The 13,917-nt window shown below is 44.4% G+C and overlaps 1 protein-coding gene across 1 annotated transcript in view; it reads right to left on the minus strand.

Moving 5' to 3' along the window:
* LOC138581413 (cytochrome P450 2D15-like) overlaps positions 1-13,917 on the minus strand; it is a 731,414-nt gene that overhangs the window by 255,551 nt on the left and 461,946 nt on the right. The window contains exon 7 of the mRNA XM_069652728.1: positions 5,703-5,890. Coding sequence (XP_069508829.1) covers positions 5,703-5,890 — 188 coding nt within the window. The remainder of the gene's footprint in view (positions 1-5,702; positions 5,891-13,917) is intronic.

Here is a 13,917-nt window from a genome sequence, read left to right on the forward strand (position 1 = left end):
CTGTGCTTGCAGAACCAGGATCTGGGAAGGGACAGACAAAGTTGATCATTGGCTGGACGCCAAGGCCAATGCCAGGAGTGGCAACTCAAGTGTGTGCTTAGAGATTTCTTGGAATTCTGTTGCAGAAGTAGTGTTGCAGTCAAATTACAGCTTTGTGAGAATCCCAGATCTCAAACCCAAAAGTATGCAAAATGTTGGTCTGTGCATAGACTGCCACCTGGGATCATTGGGTGGAGCCCTGGGACATGGGCAACAAACCAAGAGTGAGGGTACATTTTATTGACCTCTTACTCAACAATTTAGAGCTTTTTGCTATAAAAGAGGCTGAGACTCCTCCCTGATTTTGGAAACACTGCTCTTAGTGGGGTTTGCCACCTAGGATTGGTGACTAAAGCCTCTGATCCAGTGGCTACAGAACAAAGAGGCTTTCATGCATCCCGGCACTCTTACTTAGTATCCCCCACTGTTCTGTTTGTGACACATTTTACACTTCGGAGAATAATCTAGATGATGGGGACTAAACATCCTTGCCAGCTGTCTACCATAGATGACAAAAGGGGAGGTGTGAGCACACACATTAACCTCCTTATAGTGGACTTGAATATTTGTTCTACTAATCCCGCCTTGAAAATAAAAATTGACCTTTCTGGACTAGCTTTGAAGAGTTAGCATGCCAAGAAACCAACTGAACAAATACTTGTAGATAGCTCTTACCACGTTGGGTATTCTAGGACAGTGAAATCATATAACTAATAAGATAAGTCCATTTAAGTCAATATGAGGCTTATGGTCTGTTGGTAAAGTAAAAAGAGTGCAATAAGAGCAACACTATTCTAATGAGGGCGTGTTGACAGGTTTGCCAATTTGACAGGAGGGTTGGGGCATTGGCCTTCCCCAGCAGTCTCAAATCACAAACATATGAAAAGGTCGGGGTGAATACAGGTACTCAGCTGCATCCAAATGTTAGCTACCAAGATTGGGGTTTAGAAAGTGTGCCAAACATTATTACCTCATATTTTGTTTTGAGTTTGTTGTCATTGCCCCCTTGTCTGTCACTGCTCTGTCTCGGAGACCATCTTTAACCAGCTTTTCCAATTTATAACTACCTCCACTTCTCTTTTTTTTTCTTTCTTGCACTTGGTCTCTCTCTCTTCTTCCTCACCTGTGCTGAATTACCCCTTAACTCACTTACTTCTGTTTTATCACCTTCTCGTATCCACTCTCTTCGCATTCCCTCATATTCTGCCTCCTCTATCCTGACGCTTTTAGATCCCACAATAGATCCCTCTGGTTGTCTTTCCTCAGTATATTTTAACTGCCCCTATCTCTAAGGCTCCTACCATCTGCATTGATATTTGCCTGCATAGCACTTGCTTCTATTGTCGCAAGCCACCATTAAGCAACACGAGGCAAAAATCCTCCAAGAGGGCTGCTCGCCTATTCGGAGCTGCACCTTCTTCCTGATTCCAAGCCAGGTCCTCCAGCTGGATCCCTGATTGGTTGCTGGGTGCTTCTTTAGCACCAATCTCAAGCCGGCAGGCGTGAAGCCGGCCCACAACACGAAGGCACAAACACTAAGGCTCTCCTCCTGTCCCGAGCCCATCGGAGCCGGGAGGATCATTGGACGTGCCTTTCCGGTCCCCCAGACACTGTTCCAGCTCTCTTATGCCTCCACAAGTTGTCGCCCAACAACTACCTTTGATCATCTACCGTGACTGGCTCATCTGGCCCACCTAGTAAGTTTGTGACTGTCCATTCCTGCTAGCGGGCACTGCGCTGCAGTGTATCTAACTCAGTAATGAATTCTACCTGCCCACAGCCTTCTCACGTGAGTATTATTGTATAACATCCCACTGCATAGTCACCCAAACTGCCAACTACGCTCAAACACTATGTGCGAGCATTCACAACCAGAGTGTAGTGCCACAGCCTTTTTCTGCAAGTCATTGACCATGAGTACTGCACGTATGGATTATTGCAAGTAACAACTTGTTGCCTACGCGAACTCTCTGGTCTTAGCCCACTTTGTTGCTACTAAGCTGGTAGATTTTTACTGATCCCAACTAGGCCTTTTCCATACTCTGTACTGGGCGTTCTTTCTAAAGCACACTATTGTAATATCTATAGTATGCCTAACACAGCTGATCTCACAAGACTAGTCATTCTATTCATTACCATTACCATTACCTGCCTCGCCAGCAGCCCCTTCATTTGTGTCACACTTAGCCTGACCGGCCCCATTATGACCATAGCCAACACATGGCAAGACAGGCAAGCCACACATAGGAGTACATCGACATAATGCTCAGCCATGCCCAACCCCCCTGTAACATCTCTTTTAGAAACTCACGACTTAGATCTAGATTAGCCAAAATGTATGAACCTCTCTAGATTCACACCCATGCCCAACCAAACTACTAACTGCACTCCTATTTCAAACTACCACCAATTCCAAATATCATGCCACCGATAGTATAGCACCTACTAAACTCTGCAATCGTCAACTCAAAATCGTCAACCTACGCTGCCACACTGCTAACAAAGACGCCCCCTCACTAAAAGGAGCCCTCCTAAACACCAGATCTTTGGTTGCCCATGCCACAGAAATTACAGACCTGATTTTAGTAAACGTCCTGGACTTCCATACCTTAACAAGGACAAGGCTACATGATGCAGCAGGTCCCATACTTATGCTAGCAGTACCTGATGGTTACTCCATCTTCAGACAAGACAGACACGAGACCCGAGGTGGATGCATCGCCTTCATTTTCAAATCTAGCCCAGCCATGAGACTTGTCCCCTCCCAAAATCTCAATTTGTGTGAAATACTCACAGTTAAACTCCCGTTAGTGAACTCACAAACTCTAACCCTCCATCTGATCTGCAAACCACCTGGTCCCATTGGTACATTTGAGGAGGATATATCCAATATAATCTCTAATAATCTCAAAACTACATCGCAAGTCCTACTTCTCTGTGATTTCAACTTAGGTTTCAATGACATGCTTAATAAGCATGCCACCGAAATCGCTGCCATCCTGACTGAACTTGGCTTACTCCAAAAAGTCTCATCACCCACCCACAATAAAGGAAGAATCCTAGATTGGGTGGCTGACTTCAACTGCCATGCCATTATCACAGCTATCTCCCCTCTACCTTGGACAGACCATTACCTTGTGTCTTTCTCTCTCAATACCAGCAGACCTCTCCCCACCTTGATCCCTAATGCTCCACCTACCTTAACCAGAAATAAAAAAAAACATTACTACCGACAGACTCATCTCAGCTATCCTCCCCACACTCATCGCCCTCCTGGACAATACCGATCCAGAAACCTTGGTCTGTGAGTATAACAAAATTATGGCAACTTCCCTAGAACAAATTGCCCCTCTTAAACTAAGACCAAGCAAGCCTAAATCTCACCTGAATAAATGGTTCACCCCATACCTCAAAGATCTAAGACAAAAAAAAGAACCTGTGAGGACGCGTGGCATCTGCTCCCATCAATAGACAAACAATTGAAACTCACTAAGATTTCCACCCTCTATAAAAAAGAAATTTGCCTAGCTAAAAAAGAATCCTACAATAATCGGATCTCCCAAGCTGACTCCAGCATGAAGGAGCTGTTTACAATCCTGAAAGAGTTAGAAAACCCTATTTCTATGCCAGACATCTGTACCAAAGATAAAAGTTGGTGCTCCAGCATCCAACACGCACTGTCCAACAAAGTAGCTACCCTCCAAACCAAAATAGCACATAAAAAGCATCTTTGAATTCATCTGTGAATAATCCTGTTCCTGATTCTAAGATGGGGGTCGCGAACGCACCAGCAAAGTCACCACCTCCTAACACTCCCCACACCTTTGCACCTCCTTCCTCCACTAAGCCTCTCACCAAAACCCCAGCCACTCGTTTCAGTTTCTCTAAAATATCCATCCTCGAGGTTGAAAAAAGTATACTTTCTCTCAAACCCTTTAATTACCAGAGTGACCTTTGCCCAGCCCAGCTCATCAAAGATGCTGCAAGGGATCTAGCCCCCTTTGCCTCTAAATTTATCAGCGCTTAATTTGCATGTGGTAGTATCCCGACCAACCTCAAAGATTCGTGGGTACTTCCCCTCTTAAAAAAAACAAACTCTTGACCCTCTAATACCTCCTAACTACAGGCCCATCACAACTGTTCCGTTTCTCTTAAGAATTCTCGATAAGGTCGCCTACACACAAATCCAGAAGTATTTGGAATCTCACCACCTCCTTGGAGCATGCCAATCTGGGTTCCGGCCACAACACAGAACAGAGACAGCCCTCATTCATTTGAAGACAGATTAACTAAGGGTTAAGGGGAAATCCGCCCCCTTCTCCTCCTCGACCTATCGGCTGCATTTCGACCTTGTGGATCACAATGTCCTATGCAGTCATCTCGACTCAGCAGCAACCTTTTCCAGGGAGGCCATAATTTAGATCTAATCATTTCTCAGTGAGAGAACTATGCGGGTATGCTCTCGCTCCGCAGCTGCTGACCCAATACCTATCGCTTGCGGGGTCCCACAGGGCTCATGTGTCTTTCCTACATTATACACCATATTCACTAAGCCCCTCTTCAGTGATCTGAACAATCTCTGTATCACCTACATTAAATATGCAGATGCTAACAGATTCGCCTTGCACTTTCAGGATATTACGATGAGGATTTGGCCTTGGTGAATAGGGTGTATCTCATCATCCAGGCATGGATGGCCACTCATTGTCTATGCCTAAATGATGACAAAACTGAGATCATCATCCTGGGCACCCCCAACAACCTCAAGAAACTAGGACCAAAATACTTATCCTTTATAATTGATGGCAACCTTATCAAAATGGCCAGGGGGGGTAAAAACCCTTATACGTGCAAACTTATAAGAACTGGCAAACCCTCCCTCTCTAACAATAGCTGTATTATCTTAGCTAGAGCCCTCATTCTGTCGAGGTTGGATTATTGTAATGCCCTTTACTTTAGCTCCAAAATAATCTATCATTAAAAAAATCCAAATACTACAAAACAATGCCCTGAGAGCAGCTCTTGGAATACCCAAGAGAGACCACATTGCTGTAACTAGAAGACAGCATCATTGGCTCTCCACAAACGATAAAATCAAGTTGAAAATAGCATCACTTACCTATAAATCCCTGAATCATGCCGCACCTAGCTATCTAACAGAAAGATTCCAGAGAAGGACCACCAGCAGACCTTCTGGACTAGCTTACGCTAATTTTCTCCACGTCCCCAGCTTCAGACTCTCAAAGGTAGGAGGCAGTAGTTTCCCGATTAAAGCAGCCCAGTTCCCATTTGTGAAGACCAATCATATGAGCTTCAAATCTAAGTGCATTAAATGGCTTAAATCGGCTGACCACTAATCGATCCGCCCAACTTTATTGATTTTTTTAAGGTCTCACTCTATGCTTCCTTCCTTAACATATAACCTGTAAATTACCTGTTACCTTTTTCCCCTCTTATTAACTCGTGTATATACCTGTAATGTACTTCTGCCTCTCCATTTTGTAAATATGCATGGTATAGATTATAATGCTATGTATTTATGTATATCTGCCATTTCACTGTGTAACCAAGCTTCGAATATCCTTGTAACATGTGCGCCCCGATAGCCTTGGGTCTGGAGCGCAATACAAATAAATAAAACAAACAAACAAAGCACAGTTTACCTTAGGCACGAAGTATCCTTGGATCTCTGTGTCCCGGCATGTCATGTGTGGCAGGGATAAAGGGACTATATCGCCATAGCGCTGGATCTCGTGGATGACGGCATTAGTAAAAGGTAGATTTATTTGATCTTCCATCATGGGTTTTCGATCACGTCCTATTACGCAGTCAATCTCTTCATGGACCCGTTCTGGAATCAACAGGAATACCTCATCAATTACATATCATTACACAGTAATGTGTTGCAAAGCTGCCGCTCAACCAACATACAGGGCTGGAGCAAGGGAGGAGCTGCTGCTGCGGCTACACAGGACCTAACAGCCCTCACCCGCCCAATAGAGAGATGGTGTTTCTTGGCCACGGCACCACCACGGCAACATCTGGAATTAGGGCCCCATAAAATACCTATTTAAAATGTCCTTGAACAAATTGGGTATCCTTTTAATGGCAGAAAGTCTCTCTAATCAGCATTAATGTTTGGATGATGATGGCGGATAGGGGCTTTTGAGCGCACTAGAAATCTACTGGAATCCATTTCTACACCCAAGACAATGCAACCCCTCACTGCCCATGCATTTCTACGATGATGCCTTGTTTTATAGGTACTTTACAGTTACTTTACATTTTGCGCAATCATACTCTTTCTACATATATGTGTGAGGTTGGCTTATATAAATATATAATAGGTGTGATCAAGCACCTTGCGGTACAAAACCTGTTGCTGTGTTTTTCCCCCTCCCTGAGGCTTGGGCATTATATAAATATATTATTTTACCCTTCCGACTACCTCTTTTCATTCGGATGCATGAGAGGTCCCTGGAGTGCGGTCCCCCGCCTTGTGCAGGTTCGTTTGGCAATATACATAAGGCTTACATTAATCACGAACAGGGACGTCAACTGGGCGTGTTAGTAATACTATTCCTAGTGTGACGTCTACTGTACCCATGGTCTATTACACGTCGAGGTCCCTCAGATTGTTTTGTTTTGGACAAAAAGGTGGATGAAGTGTAGCAGGAGTACAAGGTAGGTAAGCAGAAAGGTAAAGACAGAGAAGCATCTATGCACCTTCGAACTCCAGGAGGGGTGGAAGGGTGGGTGCATGTGATTAAGCAGATACAAGCATCAGAAATATGATTACGGTGAGTAATGTGTGACATCTGAGGCATGTGGACTTGCTTAGAACACATGCTACGCATAAACCAGCGAGCAGTACCTGGAGATGGAGAGTTGTGAGAAGGTACAGTGGCAAATAGATTCTTACGAGGATTGTAGTCGCGAGGAGAACTAAGCTCTGTTATTTCAGGAAGAACTTAAGAGGGAGGACACGCCCACAACACCTGAGAGCCTCGCTACAAAACGCCAGCGCCCAGCCCTTGCGGCGAATGCCTGAACGCAAAAGGGCGAACGCTTTTCATAGCTGCTGTTTTGCTGTTGTGTGGAGGTGCGGAGCAGGAGCCCAACCTTTAACATCCTAATGCCAACATTTGACTGCGACTGACCACGAGTAACAGATGGTTCAGTGAAGACCACCGAGTGACAGAGGGCGAAGGACATCGCCTCATAATCTACTGCATGACAACGCCTACTCCGACCATCTAAAGACACGCAAGTCATTATGGTAAGCAGTGAGAATAAAAAATAACATGCGTAAACTGCCTGACATTTGTGTAACAACTGCATTAGCCCACTAGATTTGATACAATGGCTGCTAAACAACAACTGAACTTTTGCAGACAATGCGGGGCTAGAAGAAGAGGATGGGCGCTGCCTTAGAAGCTCACGCCCTAAAAACGATGGAGGTAAAAGCGCCTCCACTGCCGCGAATGGCAGGAACATTTCTATAACAAGCCACAAGTGTAGTGCCACAACCAGCAGCAAAACAGTACATATCATCAACCAGTTGAATGTCAATGAGAAATTGGCAGACTTGAACGCTGTCTCACACACTAACTTGGACCCCTCGTTGTGTCCTCTCCATTTACCTGGAGGATCTGTGGTGCGGGCGAGGACGCTTGCATGTAGCACTTATGTGCCACCCCATAGCAGTGACACCGTTGTGGAGCCCCAGCCGCAGCGACACGTCGCCTCAGCAATCGTCTCGCTCACTCTGGCCGGAGGGAGGGCGGAGCGTGACGAAGCAGTAGGCGTCGAGCCAGATGGCGGGCAGCCACAGAGGGTCCGGGAGCAGAGCTCAGGTGGCTCCCCCTCTGAGGACGGGGGTTCAGTTGTGGGTGCGGCCCTGGCACAGAATTGTGCGAGCTCGAGTACGCCTGTAGTCGGAGAGAAGTTGGCTCCTGGAACGGAGGGGGCGGAGCAACCCGCAGTGCAAAGTATAACGGCACAGAACCACGCCGCAGCGGAAAGTCTAGAAGAGCTAAGCAATTGTATTGTACCCGCTCTGTCAGTGCTAGATCCAATACCTTTAGAGGGCTCTACAATGCCTAACTCCAAAAAGAGACCGAGACAAAACAGCGGGCAGGCAACAAGAGCGAGAAAATCCAACAAGAGAAAACATGACCTCTGCCAAAACAAAAACAGTGGCCAAAAATCATCAGTCTCACAAACAAGAAAAAATGTCAGGTGGACAGCTGCATCAAGTCATGCAGTACAAACTAAACCAACCACAATGCAGATCTTAACTGACTTCTTCAAAACACATCTAACAACAAAAAACAAAGTTTTCAGAGAAATCTCTGACGATGAAATGCTCGCTGCTGTTAAGGAAAATTGATCATGCTCCAAATATCGTAAAATAGACGACGAAAGATCTGCCAAGCAGAGCTCGATGGCTGCTCTGCAAAAAAAACCCTGGTGGCGCTGTGTACGATTCCGGCAAAAGTACTCGTAGTTTCTTCCTCTGTTGAAAAATCCAACATCGTAACCATTGAGGAAATCAGCCCTTGTCCGCTGCAAAGTGAGAGCACACTAAACTCAGTAGAAAACAATAAAACCACCACCGTCCTCAACAAGGAAAGCTTTAAAGAGGGGCGGCCAGACTCAATGGAAGATGCAATCATCCCAGGCCCAGTCATAGAGGAAAGCATGCTGACTGACAGCACTGAAGAACTGAGCTCCTCACAGCAAGCTAAACCCTTGCTACCACATGACAAACAACACAAGGAAAAATCCTGTGCTCAACAAGTTGTACACAGTGACCGGACGTCCCCAACACAGCGGCGTAAAGCGGAGCGAAGTTTTCTGAAACCATCTAACCTCATTAAACCCTTGATCGATGCTCCCCGAGAGGACACAGATAAAGAACAGGCGAAAAAGCTAGATAAAAGGAGAAACTCCACCCAGCAATCTGACCTTAATCCCACTTATACGCCAAACAGTACATTCAACTTATGTCAAACGCCAACACGAAGATCCAGTGACCTTTATCAGGCTGCAGGAGAAGGCCATGTGTCATACTCTGGGCCGATTACTTCGGAAACTCCATAAAAAAAAACAGACCTGTTGAGTGTTAGGTCTGCCATCACGATTGCCTTAAATCCTTTCTGCAAACTTTATGAAACGCTTAACGAGACCACAAAAGATCAACAAACTATGATAGCCACGATCCTGATGAAAGTCACATACCTTGAAGCATTTATTACAGCAAAAAATGAGCATAATGCACATGATAACAAATTGGATAATTTGGCGAACAGCCTAATTGAAAGAATCATCACAAAACTATCCGCGAAACCAGGACATGACTGTAAGTTAGCCACCAGTGCAGCTACTAGAAATTCAGGTTCACAAACAACCAACATCATTGACTTAACCACAAACCTTACTACAAAATCCACTATCGACCAAAATGCGAAGAACTCAAGAATTGAAGTAGAATCTACAGGCATCACAGTCGCCAATCAAGACACTTCTACGGTGGTACTCGTCGTGGATAAAACAACCACAACTACTAAGGCTAGCACCGAGGCCCTTGAAGCCGCGTATTTTATCTTTGACAAAGCCAATGCAAAGAATAAAGGACCTCTGCCATGTACGAACAATGTGCCTCCTGAGAATCTTGATCAGAGGACAAAACCGAGTAACAAACAAACGCAAGCTCGACAAACCAGTACCATATTTAACAGCACAACCTCCAACACTAAAACCACTAAAATTACCCACTTTGACACTAAACAGCCTACACTGGTTTCACCTAAATCAACAGCAGACTTTCTACAAGATGCGAACCTAATGAATATCAGTGTGTATTCGGACAATGACGTAGTGCATGACTCTGCGACTGTATTTAGCTCAATTCACAAGAAGACAGCATCGTTCTCAGATAGTGACATCACATCAGCAGATCAAGAAAACAATAACAAGAGGCAGCCTGAACGCGATTTCGAGACGCTTGAAGAGAAACAAAATCATCTATCATACAAATTGTTGCAACAAACAAATAAGAAGGTGCCTACGCAGAGTCAAGGAAAACAGCTGGAAACGGAAGAGCAATGACGAAGCGCCAAAAATGCTCAACATCTTATAAGCAAGGGCAAGAAAGAACATGAACGAAGAGACAAGCAACAAAATGCACCAGAAATAAAAACTCACGGGTCTCAAGCAGACTGCTCAAGTCCAAAGAAAAAAACTACGCATGAAGTTGGCACACGAGGAAGTAGACACAACACTCAAACAAAGGCCAAAGAAGAAGCGGATTTAAGTGAGAAAAAAGTCCACTACAGATCAAGAACAGACATCTACAAAAGACAAAATGCAAAGTGCACAGAGGCAAAGTGGACAGTACAAATGGCACAAAGAAACAGCAACAAGGAGGAACTCACGTTAAATAGAAGAACAGTGCTGGTGATATTACAGCAGACCCACAAGCTGAAGCACATAAAATCAGAAAACCTGCTTATCGTGGAACCACGGCATGACAGGTGTAAAGCTTTAACTCTGATATATATCGCTTCTTCAACCACATATAGGCAAATTCATGAGAGCGAGAATGAAATTTACAGGCTCGGTTTCAACATTGAAACAACAAGTAGCCAGGGATGTAGCACCAGCAAAGCTCAAAGAACAAGTAGGACTCACAACTCCCACATTTCGCGTACAAATACGCATGACAGAAACGAGCGAAACAATTTCGCTCAAAGTCATGATAGGAAGTATGCCGCAAAAGAGCAACGAAAAGTCCTAGAACCTGACAACAACTCAGAGGACCAACGATTGAACACCACCAAAATTTTGAAGATCGAAAAACACAAGAGGCCAACTCGCAAAAGTGAACAATGCTCAGACAGGTAATCAAATTCAACGATCAAAATTGATGAAACAAAAAGAGGCATTCCACAAACAGTGCAAAATAACCCCACGGAAAGGTGCATTAGCCCTCCCATGGAAAATAAACAAGGGATCTGGGCTTGGTTACCAAAGGCTCTTGCAACACATCGGAAAAAATAGCAATCCGACAATAGTGACCTCAGCCCTACAGCAACATTTCAAAAAGAACACCTGCACAACGAAGTGATATTATGTTCATGGAATACAAGAGGGCATTCCACCTAACAATTCCAGGTGAAATCAATCTAGGCAAATATGACATCATATGTCTACAAGAGACCTGGCTAACAAGCCCCCCGACCATAGAGGGATACCAAATAATTTTGGCACCAGCAGAAAAGGGCCTTCTCGGTTGGCCAACGTCGGGGCTTTTAATCGCCTGCCACACAGGTTGCGGCCTCTCTATTGACACTACCTTGATTGCAAATTCATCCCTCTTGGCAGTAACTGTCACATGGAAACAGATGATCAATGCCAAACAAACTGATTACACCATAGTCATCATCAACGCATAATGGAACCCTGCTGGAATTGGGGAAAACAGATTCATAACAATGTGTGAACAGGTAATTGACGATGCTCTGACTAATCTGTTAACGTCCTCCCTACTGATATGCGGAGATTTAAATGTAGTCTGCAACCCTCAAAAAAGCTCTGAACACAAAAAACAGTCTTCAGCAGCAGAACAGTGAGGTAAAGCCTGGTTAGACCTGATGCATTTGCGTGAATTGTACAACCTCGACAGCACGTTCCATCAACCTAACAGAATACCCACTTGGGAACGTGCGGATTTGAGTGGAACAATCGATTACATCTTTGTCTCCAAACCACTGCTAAGCATTACCACCTTCTTCAATGTACGCTGCACCTTAGCCAGTGATCACAATCCCTTGGAGGCCAGCTGGACATTTCAACCTGTTAAGACCATTGGAGTAGCCTTGGACACCGAGAACAACGCCAGAGGCACTCGACTCAAACTAAGTACAGCTGCAATCAAAGAGCTAACACAAAGATACAAAGGCAAAGTACAGCCAACAGAAACTACACTAGTTGATTACCAGCCTTTGTTAAAGGCATATACGCATATAAGAACAGGTACGAAGACCACTAGTGCCACTAAAAAACACTCATATAACAGCGATTTAGTGGCCAGAAGACGAGAGTTTAGAAGAGCCATGAGGATTGCAAGCAAAATCCAACCAACTGCTGACGGCCTTGTGACACAAAGAAACCTAAAGTCTGAGTACAAAGCCTGGGTGCGTTCACATCGACACAACCTCTACCAGCTAGATGCAGAAAACATCACCAAAGCACTAATAACGAACAATGCAAGAGATTTCTGGTCCTTATTAAAAACAGCTGAACACTCAGTGGAAAATACAATAACTAGCAACATCTCACAATCCACCTAGGAAGCACACTTTGCAGAAGTGTTTAAATCTGTTATAACAACATATGTAGAGGAGGACCAGCTTCACCCAGTAAAGTGGATCAACTAAGCAGACAAAGAAGAAATCTTAGAAATCACCAAAAAGATTAAAAACTCACAAGCGCTCGGCCCGGATGGGATCACCAACTTCAAGCTTAAAGCTCATCCCATCAATGGGCTAATTTCATCAGCAAAATCTTTCAACGCTGTGTAGGGTCAAGTTCGGTGCCTCAATCATGGACCACAGCGACCATAATTCCCATCTATAAAAAAGGAGATATAAAGGACCCTGCGAACTTTCGTCCTATAGCTTTCCTCGACTGCATTGGCAAAGTCTTCGGATCACTTCTGTTAAAGAAATTTCAATTGTGGGCGGCATCAGCCAAATGCAATGATCAGCTACAATCAGGCTTAAAAAAAAACGCTGGAACAGCGGGTAACATCTTAACATTCAGCATTTTAAAAAGCAGAGCATTGCAACTCAACCAATGGCTATTTGTCGTATTTATTGACTTTACGCAAGCCTTTGACCGCATTGAAAGATTCCACCTCTGGAAGAAATTAAGAGGGTGGTATTGTACTGAAGACATTCTAGCACCTATCCAAGCTTTGCATCATAACACCTCAATGAGAGTTCGTCTAAGCCGCGATGGTGAGCTATCCAACAAAATTCCAACTACCCGAGGAGTCAACCAGGGATGCCCTTTAGCATCAGCCTTGTTCCTAGCTTACATAGGCAACTTACAAGTGCATACAACTACTATGCACGCTTTTCCTCCAAAAATCGGAAATAAGATAACAGAACGACTTCTATACGCGGATGATCTCAACCTATTTGACCAAACACCAATAGGCCTCCAATGTCAACTCAATAGTTTACAAGAGTATGCAAGAAAAAAACTTCCTAGAAATTAACAAGAGCAAAACAAAGGTACTGATAATACAGAGCAAGAAAAAGAAAACTCAAAAACTTAAATGGTCCCTTGGAGGCTCAAAAATTGAGACGGTGCAGTCCTTCAAATACCTGGGAGTACATCTTGACAGTACAAAAGGCGAACTATGCATGCAAGCCACGTTGTTCACTAAAATCAAGAAACTAGCTGCACAAGCCAAAACAATTGATCGCAAGTTTGGAAAATTCTCCCTACAACCAACCATCAATTTTTACAAAATGAAGGTGGTGCCTGCGATGACATACGGTGCCGAGGCCATGCCGACCATCCCTAAAAACATCTGGCCCAAATTGGAAGCGTCCTTTTGGAAAGCAATGCTGAATCTGCCGAGTTCAACTTCAGGTGTAGCGATAAGACGCAAGTTGAGCCTACAGTCTATGCAATGCAAGGTCAACTGCAACCCCTTACTGCTCTACAGAAAATGTAGAATGGTAGACGGTAATGAGCTGTACAACATGATAAAACGTGAGATGGACACAGGCAACTCTGAATTGCTCGCAACATGGCAAAAAGAAAACATCCAGCTCCTAGACCCATTACTGCCAATGAAGA

Source organism: Ambystoma mexicanum, chromosome 3p, assembly GCF_040938575.1.
Source record: "Ambystoma mexicanum isolate Mex_15411 chromosome 3p, UKY_AmexF1_1, whole genome shotgun sequence".
NCBI lineage: Eukaryota > Metazoa > Chordata > Amphibia > Caudata > Ambystomatidae > Ambystoma > Ambystoma mexicanum.